Here is a 14,415-nt window from a genome sequence, read left to right as displayed (position 1 = left end):
TCATATGAAAATCAATTTTTGTTGTTGTTGTATTTGATTGACTGTTTGATTGACTAGTTTTTCATTGTGAGCAGCACCAACAATTCAAGTAAATACCCCCACTTCTTTTTTTTTTTTTTCTTTGTGCCCTTTTAGAACAAACTCATTACATTACACCATTTGACCATGAAGAGATATTGTGTACTTTTGGTTTTCAGTTCCAATAATTCAGGGCAAGAGGGATAATTTGAACTTTTGCTTTCATCTTAAGTTCTTCAACACACTCCTCTTTGGCTAAATCACTGACAGCAAACACATAACAATTCTGCATTGCAGAGCAGCCTGACCTGTCTTTTTGGGGGGGCTTGGAAAAAATAAAGAGTGCAGGTGTGCCTGTCAACGGGTATTTGTCTCAGTCCAGTGGGGGAAATTATGTGGGAAGAACCAAAGACCAGGTTTTATATAAAACATATAGTTCTTGCAAAGAACACAGCTGGGAGTATGGAGGAGAACAATTAGAAACTGCTTGTTCCCTTTAGTTGTTCAGCCTGGGGACAGCACCTAAGGATCAAACACAGACAAAGCACCCAGTGTTTGTGTGTGTCTGCCTGTGCAAGAGTGCAAAGTAGAGAAAGGGAAGAGGGAGGTGAAATTTGGTGACATTTAGGGAATCCTGTCAAACACAGAGCAGCTGCAAGGGGATGTCCCACTGAAAATAAAACCAGCAAAGAGTAAGAAAAGGTTAGTGACTCTCTCCTTCACTATTACTCTCTCGCTCATACTTTGGCTGCCATGAGCCAAATGTCGCTCTCGTTTTCATGACACGATCCCATTTCTGTGGCATGAAATGAAATGAAAAGCCTGGTGGAAGGAAGGCCGAGATTTTGGTGCCGTTTGAGGTGTAGCACGTCACACAGCAAAGCCAGAGGTGCCAGGGTGGAGGCCCTGAGGGTCGCCAAGGAACTCCGGCTCATGACAGTGTTTGGTCCAAAGCACTTTGCTTGGTGAAATATGGTTGGTGAAATAAGGTAATTGTTCACCTTGGATCACCAAAGTCTAGAGATCTTGTAGATCCATCTTTAAAACTCACAGATTAATTACTTTCAGCTGACCGGCCAGACCGATTGAGATCAACCACAGCCACAAACATGAGGCACACTGCTGGCTCGTAAACAATGTTTGTGTCAGCATGGATGCTGTAATGCGGTCAGTTTCATCACAACAAGACAATTTCCTCTTTGCAAGAAGGACAAAGAACAGCACTGACGGCTTCTCTCGACTTCAGTCACACAAGGAGGAACATCATGGCCCAATACTGGTCAGCAACGGTCCTCAACTCTCCTCCTTCACACCCAGCAGAACCAGTGGTGATGAGCTTTTATCAAACCTGGCATCCCATCAAGTGATCACTGTTTTGTAAGCGATCGACTCCACATTTCACAATCCCTGAATTCCCTGAAGATAAGCTAAGAAAGATACTGATGCACAAAAATAAAGTGAGACACCAGAAAGCAGTAAAATTGCCTTTAACAGTGTTGCCAATCTACTTTCTGACCACTGAAGGTCACTGTATGTATCACTGAAGGCCCATATGTGAATGATATCGGTCGTCCAGACGGAGGCAACTTTGTTCTTTGTCATTGGAAGACGTTTTACCTTTTCATCCAAGAGGCTTCTTCAGTAGCAAAGACACTTTCGTGAGGTCGAGGTGTTGAAACTCGGAGAAGAAAACCTTCCCTTGTGTGTGCGTGTGTGTGTGTGTGTGTGTGTGTGGGGGGGGGGGGGGGGGGGGGAGGATTGAACAGATTGAACTCTCCTCATATAAAACATCAAAGATGTGTGATATGATCTTCAGTGATATTTCGGTTTGGTATGGCTGTGGCCGTGACTCTCACCAACGTGGGAAATCAAAAATCCTCCGACAACAAACATCAGTGAGTCAGCAGGGGGCTGCACCGAATACCAATTTCTAAATGTGTCACCTGAACATAAACACCTTCACTTTACCCAAACCTCTCGGAGCAGAGAGGGGTTTTTTTTCTTTCCCAGTTTCTCTGATTCAGACGGGACTGAGAGGGATAACTCACCAATCACCCTGGCACAAAGGTTTATTTTCATGAACTTTCCCCTTGGCCTCAGCGGAGTCTCGAGTTTCACAGCAAGGTGTTAAGTGGGACAGACATTTTCACAACATATACACTTAACGTTTGCGACGTACACGCGAGCGGAGAGCCACCTACACCAAAGCCGTCCTTTATGAGTCCCCACTCAAACCACAACTCTGTCTGTGGAGGAAGACAGAAGTATAGAGAGAGAGAGGGAGTGAGAGTGAGAGAGAGAGCGGGAGAGAGAGAGAGAGACACACACACACACCAAACAAACCTCTGTCTCATCTCCACAACCAGCTTGTACTAAAGGAAAAACCCTATCAGGCTCTCATGTCGCCCAGAGAGAAGCAGCATACACAGCTGGACACCGAGGTTGCAAGACACGCTGGGTAAGTTGAGGTTTTTGTGATATACTGAGTCCAATAATAACAACACTAACTATATAATTATGATTTTAATCAAACCAGATCCATTCACCATGTTAGATGACAGTCTGGAGCTGGGATTGTGAATTTAGCAGAATTAGATCAAGTGGGGGAAAATGTGACAGTCAAGTGTGTCCTCTTTTAAAAATTATATTTTGTTTGAAAAGATTGAAAATGTTTATAAATCTTAAATGAGATTTTCAGGCACGGAACTCGGACTTTCCATAACCAGCCAATCAAAGAATGCGTGGCCACTGTGTGAGACTGGCTGTCATATGTCATAATTGTGCGCTGAGAGACATTTGCAACACTACAGCCTTTTACCCTGTTGTAGCTGCAGTGGCAAGGTTAGGTATACTAAATCATAAGAATCACAATCAATCACACTTGCGGCTGATTGGTTGGGATGCACCATGGCACTGCTGGGCTCCGTAGCAATCACCCCGTCTCACCTGACGACATGACGTCACGCCCAATCTGGATATCCTGGAGTGAGACGAAGCTACCAGCGTGCGCAGCGAACCAGCCGGCGAGGTGTTGGTGCATGTTGACGGTGCTGGAGACTCATGCCTTTATGACTCAGGGTCAGCAGCGTATCAGAAATCACAGAAGCAGTTTCAGTCTAAAAAAAAAATAACCGCACTTCAAACTAAAACTCCCACACGCCGTTCTATGAAGGTGAAGGAGGAGGAGGAGGAAAACTTCCCCGTGCGGTGAAATCCCTGAGAGGTAGCGGCCAGGTGGGCCGAGGACTCACGTACCCACAATGCACTCTGTGGATGCTGGAACTGGTGCATTTTACAGTTGATCTTTAGAGTCTTAACTGATGACCTGGATGTCTGAGAACCTTCGCAGAGAGATGTGAAATACTCTAACTACCACTGTACTATAACAATAATCAGCAATGATGAACAATATTCAACCAGTCATTGTCTCCAGACTTCAAGTGAACAGCCCTGAATTGAGAGAAGCCCATGCTTCACTTCTGTTGGTTTTGTGGGTTTTTTCCGTGGAAGCAAAAGTTGTATCAGGAGCTAAAACTCTGCTAAATTGTGTCGTTTTATGGAGATCTATAAAGTTGCTTGGGATTTGAAGATGGGTGAAATATAGAACCTCTCAAAACTGTCTAATGTCTGCGTTGGCGGAACTAAATCAAGCGTGTGGATGAGCTTTACACACAGATGAACAACTACTGGAATATTCATGACAGCAAACAAACAAACAAACTTCCTTATCGCCATAAAATAGAAATTGTGTGTCAGTAAGGCTCCTGAGTTTCTTGGTCAGTTTTCAGAGTTCAGTCTGTTTCATCTTCTCAAACCGAATTGTGTATCTTCAGACAATGACTGAGACTCTTAGAACACAAATAACAAAGACAAAAGAAGGGCCAGTAACTCTTAGCAAGCAAAGCTCACAGAGAACTGGATTAAACGTGAGGCCAAGGATTGTAAGTAGCAGGTGAGTGAAGGTTCCATCATGAAGTTACTCAACACCAAGTGTGTGTGTGTGTGTGTGTGTGTGTGTGTGTGTGCCACAGGATGGACTGGCAGCCGAGGTCTCACAGGTACCTGCTGCTGCAGGTGTGGTGCGCTCTCCTCACCGTGGCCATGGTGGTGATGGCGGCGCTCTTCGCCTCAATCAAGCCCAAGCCGGCCGAGGTAACGATCGCTGACACTGGAGGAAAGAAAGACAGTGACATCACGACGTCAAAACAAAGACAGGAAGAATGAAAGAAAGAAAGAAAGAAAGAAAGAAAGAGAATTACATTAAAAATAACACGTGCCCGCACAAACACATACAAAAGTGGTCGCTCTGTGAAGAGTCAAAAGGTTTAATAAGACCAGCCACTAGATGGCAGCAGCGTCAGGACGGAAGGACCTCGGAACACCTCTAACTGGTATCAAAAATAAACAAGAAGATAATGATTTTTTTTTTTTTTTTTTTTTTAACTGCCGTTTAACATTTCCAATTTCCAACAGTATACAACCATGTTTTGTGGTTATGTTGGCAACAGCAAATACCCCGATTCCAAAAAGAAGTTTAGGAACACACACACAGATTCACCTTGTTGTTTGGAGGTTGATATGTTGTCTGTTAAAACAAGACTTTATTTAATGTTTGAAGATGATGCTTGTAAAGTTTCTAACGTGAATTCATCTTGTTGCTGTTGTTGTCTCTTCAAGAATGAAGCCTTGACGCTGAAGCCAGAAGTGAGTCCAACAGGTAATACATGATCAGTGACACGCATCCACACACACACACACACACACACACACACACACACACACACACACACACGCATGCACGTTTGTTAAATTCAGTTTTTAACTTTAATATGTTCTTTCTATACTCTTTGACATCTGAACTATTCGATTTTATTTGGTATTTGTCAATCAATTTATTTGGTATTTGTTGATCTTGTAAACACCTGTGAATTTCTAGTATATTATTATTTTGTTAATGCTGTTTCATTATTATTATTTCATCCATTTACAGCCAACACTATTGCAGCTCCCTTAAAGGCCACTGGTAAGTTGATTAGTCTTAACTTCTACCACTGTCCACAAAACATCATAAAAACAATAAAGATGTAAATAGAAGAAAATGTATACCTGGAACATCTGAGCATCTTGCAGCAAAATAATCGATTTTACATTTCTACAGGCTCACCGCTGTCACACATCGAGATGACGATGGGTGAGTACATTGGTGCCACTCTATATTTTGCTACTTCCACATCATGGTATGATGTCAGCAAATTTTGCATTTCTCAGATCCGCTCTTTATTTATAATCCCCAGGAAAATGAGAGCGAGAACGAAAGAGAATTCTTTTTTAGGCCCGTCACACTCTTTTCTGCTGTCACACACAGTAACCATGTTACGTTATTAAAGCGAGATGAACACAACTTTTTCTCACGTAGCCCAGAACCTTTCACCGAACAACAAAGCCGCACAGCGAGGCCCCGACGCTCCGTTTTTGTCTAACTCAAGTTTCTAGCACTGAGTAAAAGCTGCCGCCTCACCTACAGATGTCTGTGGTGGGCTGGTGGAAAAGTTCAGCGTTCTGGGAGCTGTTCATTGTCATTCTAAGAAACGTAGGAAGACGGAGCACATTGAGAGGAAGTGGGTGCAGCGGCGAGTAAATAACAACACGATGCTACGTGACTGAAACAGACTCAAGTTTTGCGTTAAGATTAAAAACATTTTAGGACTCACTTCTCCATCAGTGTGACCGAGTGACAGCGTTTCTCATATGAACAAGAACTTTCCTGTTTTCCTGGCAGTTTGATGCGTTTTGCCCCTTTAACTCGAGAAATGCTCGTTTTGAGATTGCGTTATCAGTATTTGACGTATTAGAGCAATGTGAAAGCAAATGGGATTCTATTGCGACATTGTGTCGAACTGCATCATTTGCCACTTCACGGTTGAAGGAGATTTTAATCTGAGGGATTACTTTGCGATTTATCCACATTTGTTAGCGAGCGCGCACTCAGACGGCGGCGGGCTGAACCATGCGAACAGGAGAGAACAAACAGTCGCGCTTTGTCATGTTTCCATCCTAGCTGCCTTCCTCCCACCACACTGCTTCTTTCCTTTGTGAAGTGGGTTTCTCAAACCTCGACAAAGTCGACGCCGAGCTATAATGTGGGCGCCACCACCACACAATTATAAGCTACGGTAGCATCGCTCCATCAGGGGAAAGTTGGGGCCCCTCTCGGGTGAAAATGTCGCTGTTTGGGAGGGCCTCGGAATTAACGTGGAAACACATGTGGAGATTAAGAGGTGGCGTGGCTTTCTCAGGGGGTCCTGAGTGTGGCAGCTGTCTTCTGTTAGGATAAATCTGTGCGATATGTGCCAACAGATGGCACACAGTCCTGGGTAGACGCGGGTGGGTCTCAGAGCTGCCACTCCTGTCACCTCACCTGGCAAGACAACTCCATCCTCTGCAAGATGGACAGCCTCTACTTCCTCTACGCCCAGGTGGCCTTCAGCCCACCAAAAACCAACCCCAAGTCGGTGGTTTTGCTCAAACATGCCAGGCACAGTCAACACGAGCAGAAAATCATCGACGGGATCTACCCCAACATGGCAGGGGGTTCTGTGTGGGTGTCGAGGGTGGTCAAGCTTGAAAAGGGGGACCGTGTCAGAATAAACATCACTGGCAACTTTTTTCCTGACATCAGCTACTGGGGAGCCTTTGAGCTGCATTAGGACGGAACGCCTCCAGGCCTGGAAAACACCTCACCCACCCAGATCACCCACTGACATTCTTACAGTTGGGGTCGGGGGGGGGGGTTTGTAAAAGTCTGGGCCCGATAAGATTCCAGATCACAAGGATTCAGGGGTTTGTCTGTCTATTTTTTTCTTTTTTTTTTCTCAAGGATTCATCTTGGTTGTCTTTTGTTTTCAACAACAAACACTAAAGCAACAAAAGCTCCAACTTCAAGCAGGTTCCAGGAAGTTTTAACCACCCATATGTATCAACCAGATTCTGACATAATTATGTAAATCTTCTCTATCATAATAATAATAATAATAATAATAATAATAATAATAATAATCGTCGTCGTTGTAGTAGTAGTATGAGTATTATTAGTATTATTGGCAGTAGTTTTTGTTTTCAGTTAAAGTAATCATCTCTGATGAAAAAGAAAACAGTGACTGCTGAGTCTGGACTGTTTTTCCACGTCGCCGGTCTACATACCGGAGATCTCCTCTTTACCCTCATACATGAAGAAATCTGTGCATGCACCATGTCAAAATGCAAAAACCTGATGCAGTTGATATGCAATATCGATTTAAGAAATGTTAAAGTATGACAACTGGTTCTGACTGGCAACTTCATGAGGTTCTCTATAGTTCTATTTTATTTTATTTTATTTTATTTTATTTTTTTTTTTAAAATTGGAATTCAGTCGAGAAAAGAATTATGGAAACATTTTTGACCAAAGGCCTGTTTTATAGCCATGGAGCAATCTAGAGAGGCATATTACTGTTTTGCATAATATGAGACCTTTAATTGGTTGCTTGTAATTGTTTTTTGTTCACGTTTGTTTGTTTTTCTACTTTATTTTTTGTAATTTATAAAATAATATGGTTGTTTAGATTTGTGCCATACTAATAATAAAATAAAATATCTGTAAACTTAACTAAGAGACTGTAAATTCTACTCTAACTTTACCGACCAACCACAAGAGGGCGTCAAACTACCCATGGCAGGAAGCATGACGAAAGTGTGATATTATGCGAGCAGCAGCAGCAGCGGCGGCGGCGGCGGCCCAGCAACACATTCAAACCATCTGTCAATTAAAGACTGGACAGAAACCGCAGAGGCGGTGAACGCGTCACAGTCTCGTTAAATCCACCGCCGGCAGGAATCCGCTGCCTGGCTTTCAGGCCTCTGGCACTTTCCAATATGAATGGAGTGTTGCGCCGAGTAACTGGGAGCAACAGGTGCAAAAACAGGAAACCACAAATTTGGTGCAACATCAGTGACACAGCTTCCTCTTCAGAGCTTGCCTGCAGCGTGATGAAACTCCAAACGACCTGAGATCTTCCCCCTCAGCAGCTCCGTGGCCCAGCTATCAACATATGAAAGGCAGCTATTCTTAGACTTACTCTTACATAATCTGTGCATTTTCATCAGAGCACATTCGCAATCGCACTACTCTGCTGTGACTGCAACAACAGTACAGTCACCAGCTTGTGAAATATTTAAAAGAACAGACGAGAGTCACAAATGGTATCTGGGTGATTAGAAGCTGATTGGCTGAAGGGACTACGCTAAAACCTCAATAGTAACCTCAGTCGAAACACTGAATGTCAGAACAAGTTGAGCTGACCTACATATTATGCTCTCACTTTTGTTTGTTGCCAGCGATTTAGACATTTATTGCTGTATGTTGAGTTATGATATATATATTACAGTAAATTCACACTGTTATCCAAGCTGTACACGGACTACTTTACGTTGTATCAAAGTGCCATTTCTTCAGTGTTGTCCCATGAAATGATTTTATTATATTTTTATTATAATAAATAGTGAACTGAAATGTCGAAATGCGCCCTGATTCACAAATTCGCGAGCTCAAGTTGCCTTTGACTGTTGCAGCCGCAGCAGTGGCAGCCGGGGGAGACGACAAACAGGACAGGCCAGACTATTTTTAAAAGCTGAGGGTAGATGTGTGTAACTTTAGTCATGTAGTTTAAAGAAAATTCAATGATAAATGGGTTTTTTTTTTTGTCACTCATAGCCCCGCAACCTGAGCGAAAACTCCCCAAAACTGCAGTAAAAGCATGCTGCAAAAATGGGTTCCTTCTGAAGTTATTTCTATGACATGACTGTAGGTGACAGCGTGACCTGGGAGCAGCATCAGTCTCCTGAGTGACATCACTAATGGCTGATTTCCCTTGGCGCGCACTTGGTTGCATAGGCCAAACAAGAAACAGGATGGACTTTCCTCACAAGGAGTTCCCTGACAGGCCGCAGACACAGACTATTGACAGATTGTGAATTTTGTGAAACGTGACCTTCAAGGTCACCAAAGTGAAGCAAGATCAGCACACCACTGTCTCAGAGCCAGAAACCTGGCAGTGACACAGCAGCTCAGCCAAATCCCTCCAACCATTCCTTAGTTACATGTAAATGTTTGCCATTTTCTGTTCTCTTATTCTACATTGACACAGTACATTTGCACAATAAGGGACCTCTAAGGTTATTTGGGCAGACTTTGCACCACAGAATCATGTGATGGCAGCCGCTTGGGTTCGTCTACAAACTTCCATCGCAAAGATGATCAGACAGAGATGAATCACGGCCTCATTTTGAAATCTATCAAGTCATACCACTATAAAGTGACCTTGCCTGGCGGAGTTCAATCAAGAAAGCACCGAGCGCACAGACACAAGCACGCACATTAAAACGCACACCATTACCTGGAATGAAAGTGCTACACCCCAACCAAAACTTAATAAGTGTCTATAACTGGAGACTCTAAAAATAACAAGTTGACAGTTAGTGACGTGTCAAAAAAACAAACCAAAAGAAATTCCCCAGTGTTAAGTCTGTGCTTGCCTCTAGAATATTTCAGTTCACACACACACACACAGACACACACACACACACACCTGAAGATCGGGATTCAGAGAAAGCAGCTGGCGTGACTTCACGTCCGGCAGGTTCCTGTGAGGTTGCAGATTCCCTGACACACTCCGTCCTTTGTTCCCGGGACTCTTTGTAGCTCCAATGGTGTGTGTGTGTGTGTGTGTGTGTGTGCGTGTGTGTCTGCGTGTGTGTGTGTGTGTGTGTGTGTGCGTGTGCGTGTGCGTGCGTGCGTGCGCGTGTGTCTGGCAGCCTTGTAATTTCTGTCGGCTTCTTCTTGAGCTGAAGAAACAGGCAAACAGAGACATTCTTGTCTACGTCGGCCATAAATCTGGCCGTGGGGTTGAAGCTGCAGTCATTGAGATTAGAGAGCATCACAAAAAAAAAGAAAAACACTTGGCACTTCACTCTAATCGTTCTCAGTGTCGTGTCGGCCTTCAACTGGAATGAACCTTTGGCTCACATTGTGTTCTGTTAATCATTTTTCCAGCAGACAGATGGTTGGAGCATTCCCAATCGCGGCTCTTGTTTTTACTAAAAAAGTTTCCTCTTTACAACCTATTTCAGATCGATAGAAAACAAACAAAACCCAATAAGACATGGGAAACATTCCTTGGAGTTTTTGTTCCCCTTGTGGCAGAGCAGGGAATCCCGGTGTGTGCTTGAGGGTTTTCTACAGCTCTACAAAGCATTAAGATTCTTAAAAGACAGCAGAGTGTTGCATTTGTAAAACTGCAGCAGTTCAAAGTGCAGCGATGATTTTATCAAAATGACCATATTTCCAATAGTGTCAAACATAACGTGTTTCAAGTGGAAGGGAGGGTCTTGGCTTTCCGCCTCAACAGCTCTGGCCAAACCTACGCTGATGCTCTGCAGGCAGCACAATACAGGCTGGAAAGCAACTGCAGCGTCGGAGAGATTTGCATGACGATGTTTAACCACTGCATGGCTCTGTCGGATGACACATCACAACCCAGCCGCTACTCTCTGCCATGGAGAACTTTATTGTTCTGCAGGAGTGATTACAAGATACAAATACAAGAAAAAGCCACGACACTGTGACATGTTAAGTCTCTTTGGAACTGACGTAACGCGATGGTGTGTAAGCACAAAGTGTTAAATTGTGTATAATTCACACTTGCCTAATGCTTTCTTACCGCAGTTTTCATCACTACTTCCTCCATCATGTCAGCGGCAGCAGCTCCACGACCTGCTGGTAGGCGCCACTTCCTGTATTCCAGGGTTTTGCTCGGGGTTTATCTTATTGCAGCATCTATCACATGTGCAGCCGCATTTTGCATAAAATAACATAAATCATATGATGGATGAGAACACAACACCTGACCCGACGAGAAGAAATGAAAGTTATTTCGAGTTATTTTGAGTCACGCGATAGTTGCAAAGTCTGTTGATGCGCTGATTGATAAGTGTGATTGGTTAAAGCCTCCGCCTCTCAAACTAACGAAAGAACAACTGTTGCTCGGCTCTGACAAACTGTTGGGCCACGAACAACAAGCACGAGGCAGGCGAAGTGTGGGAGGAGTCAAGTGACACAGTCAAATACACGGCCGTGTGTCAGAATAATACAGGAAGTAATGACCCCAAGTTTAGAGAAGTGGACCGTATTGTGGAATATCACACAAGAATCCCCACTGAAGTGGGAAAATCTGACAACAGCGGCTGACTGCGGCCAATGATTGAACAGAACAATTTACTCAAGACGTCAGAGGTGCCAAGAGATGACTTGGGCATGAGTTCAGGCATCGTCACAATATCTGTTTGCGTGTGACACACAAAGGCTTTCTGACACTCTTGAGGTTCGGCAGCCGTCGACAGAAAGAAGGTGGAAACAAAATCCATTCTGTAACCTGACGGCAGTGTTGCCAAGGTTTTTGGTTTTAGATGTTTGGCAGCGAAGGGTTTTGAAGGAAACGCTGCGGCTCCACTTGAAATGATGACTTTGGCGATGCCGATTGTTAGCTTACAGAAGTAAACATGTGGTCGAGGCTACAATAACCACCGAGGGCTTTGCCCCACGTGTGTACGCGTAAATTGTTTTAATGTCATTTGCTCAGACCCCTAATTTTGTCCTTTCTCGCCGTGGAGAAAGCTGTGGGGGCGTCCCGCAGCCTTGTTCACACCTTGCGGGCAGGTGCTCAACGCTCTGGTGAATTGATAACAACCCGCTACCTGCTCAACACCGAGTGACAGGCCTGCCGGCATCTACAAAGTGTGGAACAACAACACATGACAAATCCCTTACAAGTCACACAAAAACACACTTTCTTCAAATGCCGTTGCATAAAGCTGCGGCATATTTATTTTTCACTGCCTAAAAATCTGGTTTAGTCACGCTGAATTCCTCGTCTGTCGCTTTGATGAAATTTGTGCTACCCGCTCTGTGCTCTGTGTTGAGCAATCTGCCCTGTTTCCTGTTGATAAACACAAGTCATTTAATCTAGGCACAGTAGTAGTCAGCCGTCAACATAATAGCGGTTTAGCTTTAGCTTGTTAGCATCAGTTCTCTGTGCAATATCTCACAGGTTGTGCTGGATTTTTTTTTTTTTTTTTTTTAAAAAAAACCTTTCTGACTTTTATTTTGTGAAGGTGGGAGGTTGAGTGTTTCACTGCTAATCAAGTGATCTGCCAACAGAAGATGACGTTGCTATTCACAGAATAGATGTTATTCATAAAAGGTGACACTAACAAGACCTTATTAAGACAGTATGTATCACTCAGTAGGCTGTCATGTCCTTCCAAGGAAAACTGTCCGCATGATGACGTTAAAGGTCTTGTTATGTGGGTCAATTATTTTCATTCTGCATATCCGTGCTTAAAAGATCATCTTGGTTTTCTACATTAGCCGTATTAATAAACTGAGGCAGGCCAGATATTGTCTTACCATATATTTGGCACTTTGGCCTCAGGGTCCGTGGTTTACCGTAGTTTACTACTAGTTGTAGGTTACTACTGGCTAGCTAGCAGGCTGGTCCAATAGCTAGCTAGGCCTACACCACTTGGACAAAACAGTGTCGCCGCCACTGTAGTGAAAAAATAAGCTACTGGCCGTCTTAAAAGTGGCCAAATGCTAATTTGCACAATGAGTGATTTGCGTGGGGACAAGAATTAGAAACGGCAAACATTTAAACATGACAAGGTGGGACATTCTAAGCCTGGGAGCTGCAGCTGCCTGGACCAGAGGAGACGGCCCACACAGGTGTCCCAGGCCGGGCTAAATGCTAACAGTCCATATCAAAGATGCTGAACCTCACAGCAACAAAAGAAAGTCAAGCATGCTAAGACAAAGGAATGTTATACAATACTTTCTTGCTTGTGGTTGTGATAAGACCACAGCAAGAGCTACCTGTAATCTGAAGCAGGAAGTATGTTTGTAACTGACTCAGTCTTCATTAGCTGTGAGTAAGTTTGGCTCGGCTTTTATCTTTTTTGGCTTGGCTTTATCTTTTTTTTTTTACTCTGATGTAAACATAGATACATTTTTTTGTTTGTAAAACAAAAAGAAAAATAATTGACCAAGAAATCAACAACCAATGAACCGCATTTACACTACAGTGCTGGCACCTTAGCAGACATTGTTATCTGTGAGCTGGATCTTGTTATGTAGTCAAACAAAATTCTGAACACCACAACAATGCATGAGGGAGGTCAGCCAAGTCTTATTATCCTCCCATCCAACATGACTGCCACCAACCACACTGTCACACAGTCTCAACTGTCGTTCAGACCACCAGCCTGTAATCTTATCATTGAAGGTACAATTGATTTTTCTCGCCCCGACTTCAGCTAATTCCAGGACTGTGAATCAGGAGGATTATGATGTTCAGACTCAGATAACAACCTCGACTGGCCTTGTGTGTTTTTGTGTGTGTTACTGGCAGATCAGGGGCGGTGAAACGGCAAACAGGCACGCCGTAAATGCTTGGCAGCGCATCGATGGCTTGGTAGGCCACCAGACTATACAATCTGGCAGTGGCGGAAGCTACCTTGCATTTGTGGTTTAACCTCATTCTGGCCCAGTTTATTCCCTTACACGAGTAGCTGCCTTTGAGCCCACACACAGAAACAATGAAGAGGGGAGAGAGCGAGAGAGACACGAAACCAAAAACTGTATGATGTGGATTAAAAAAAAAAAAGAAAGAAAAAGAATAGCACCTGTGAGTGTTTCCCCAGAAAGAATAAATAAAGAACTTGGTAGGCACTGGTCTTGTCTCTTTTGGCTTAAGGGGATTCCTTCCTCTTCTACCCTCCTCAGCTGCCGACCTTTTCCTTCCTGCCCTGGGGTAATCTTTGCTCGCTGGCTGAGCTCAGCTGCGTGATGACCGCACGATCCCCGGATTTCATGATGCAATCCGTCGGCAAAATCAGGAGGAGAACAAAGCAGGGCTCTTTTTCCTCCCTTCTCCAGCGAGTGTTCCTGATGTGGCCGGGGAGCTACGCTATGTTTGAAATATGCCGCAGCAGGGACGGACTGGCCATGACTCAGGTGCACAGGGAAAGGGGAAAGGGGAAAGGGAAATAGGAAACCCAGATATGAAGTGGGGAGCTTCACTTTCTGTCTCTGTGAAGAGGCGTTTGTGTCCCTCGGGAACAAAGCATGTGGGAGCAACGCACACCACCACCGACTGTCAAGGCACTTTGGTTTTCCTTCCTATATTTATGTTATCAGCACAATAAAATGACGACCAACAGACCAGCTTTTGAGACACCGAGTTGGTTTTTCCAATTTGCCAAAGATAAACTTCAACAAAGCCGATGAGAGGTGTGGGATAAACACAGGCC

The 14,415-nt window shown here is 44.0% G+C and overlaps 1 protein-coding gene across 1 annotated transcript; it reads left to right on the top strand.

Moving 5' to 3' along the window:
* Positions 1-1,786: 1,786 nt before the first annotated feature.
* Positions 1,787-7,653, top strand: lta (lymphotoxin alpha (TNF superfamily, member 1)). The gene is made up of 6 exons (XM_076043317.1): positions 1,787-2,476; positions 4,050-4,170; positions 4,696-4,735; positions 5,009-5,041; positions 5,177-5,209; positions 6,376-7,653. Exons 1-6 carry the CDS (start codon positions 2,418-2,420, stop codon positions 6,723-6,725), a joined length of 636 nt encoding a protein of 211 aa, XP_075899432.1. The 5' UTR covers positions 1,787-2,417; the 3' UTR covers positions 6,726-7,653.
* Positions 7,654-14,415: the final 6,762 nt, after the last annotated feature.

This window comes from Nelusetta ayraudi, unplaced genomic scaffold (assembly GCF_046127955.1).
Source record: "Nelusetta ayraudi isolate G7.1 ecotype Tasmania unplaced genomic scaffold, CSIRO-AGI_Nayr_v1 ptg000074l, whole genome shotgun sequence".
Taxonomy (NCBI): Eukaryota; Metazoa; Chordata; class Actinopteri; order Tetraodontiformes; family Monacanthidae; genus Nelusetta; species Nelusetta ayraudi.
The sequence above is the reverse complement of the archived record's forward strand: the minus strand, read 5'-3'. Positions and strand labels throughout refer to the sequence as shown.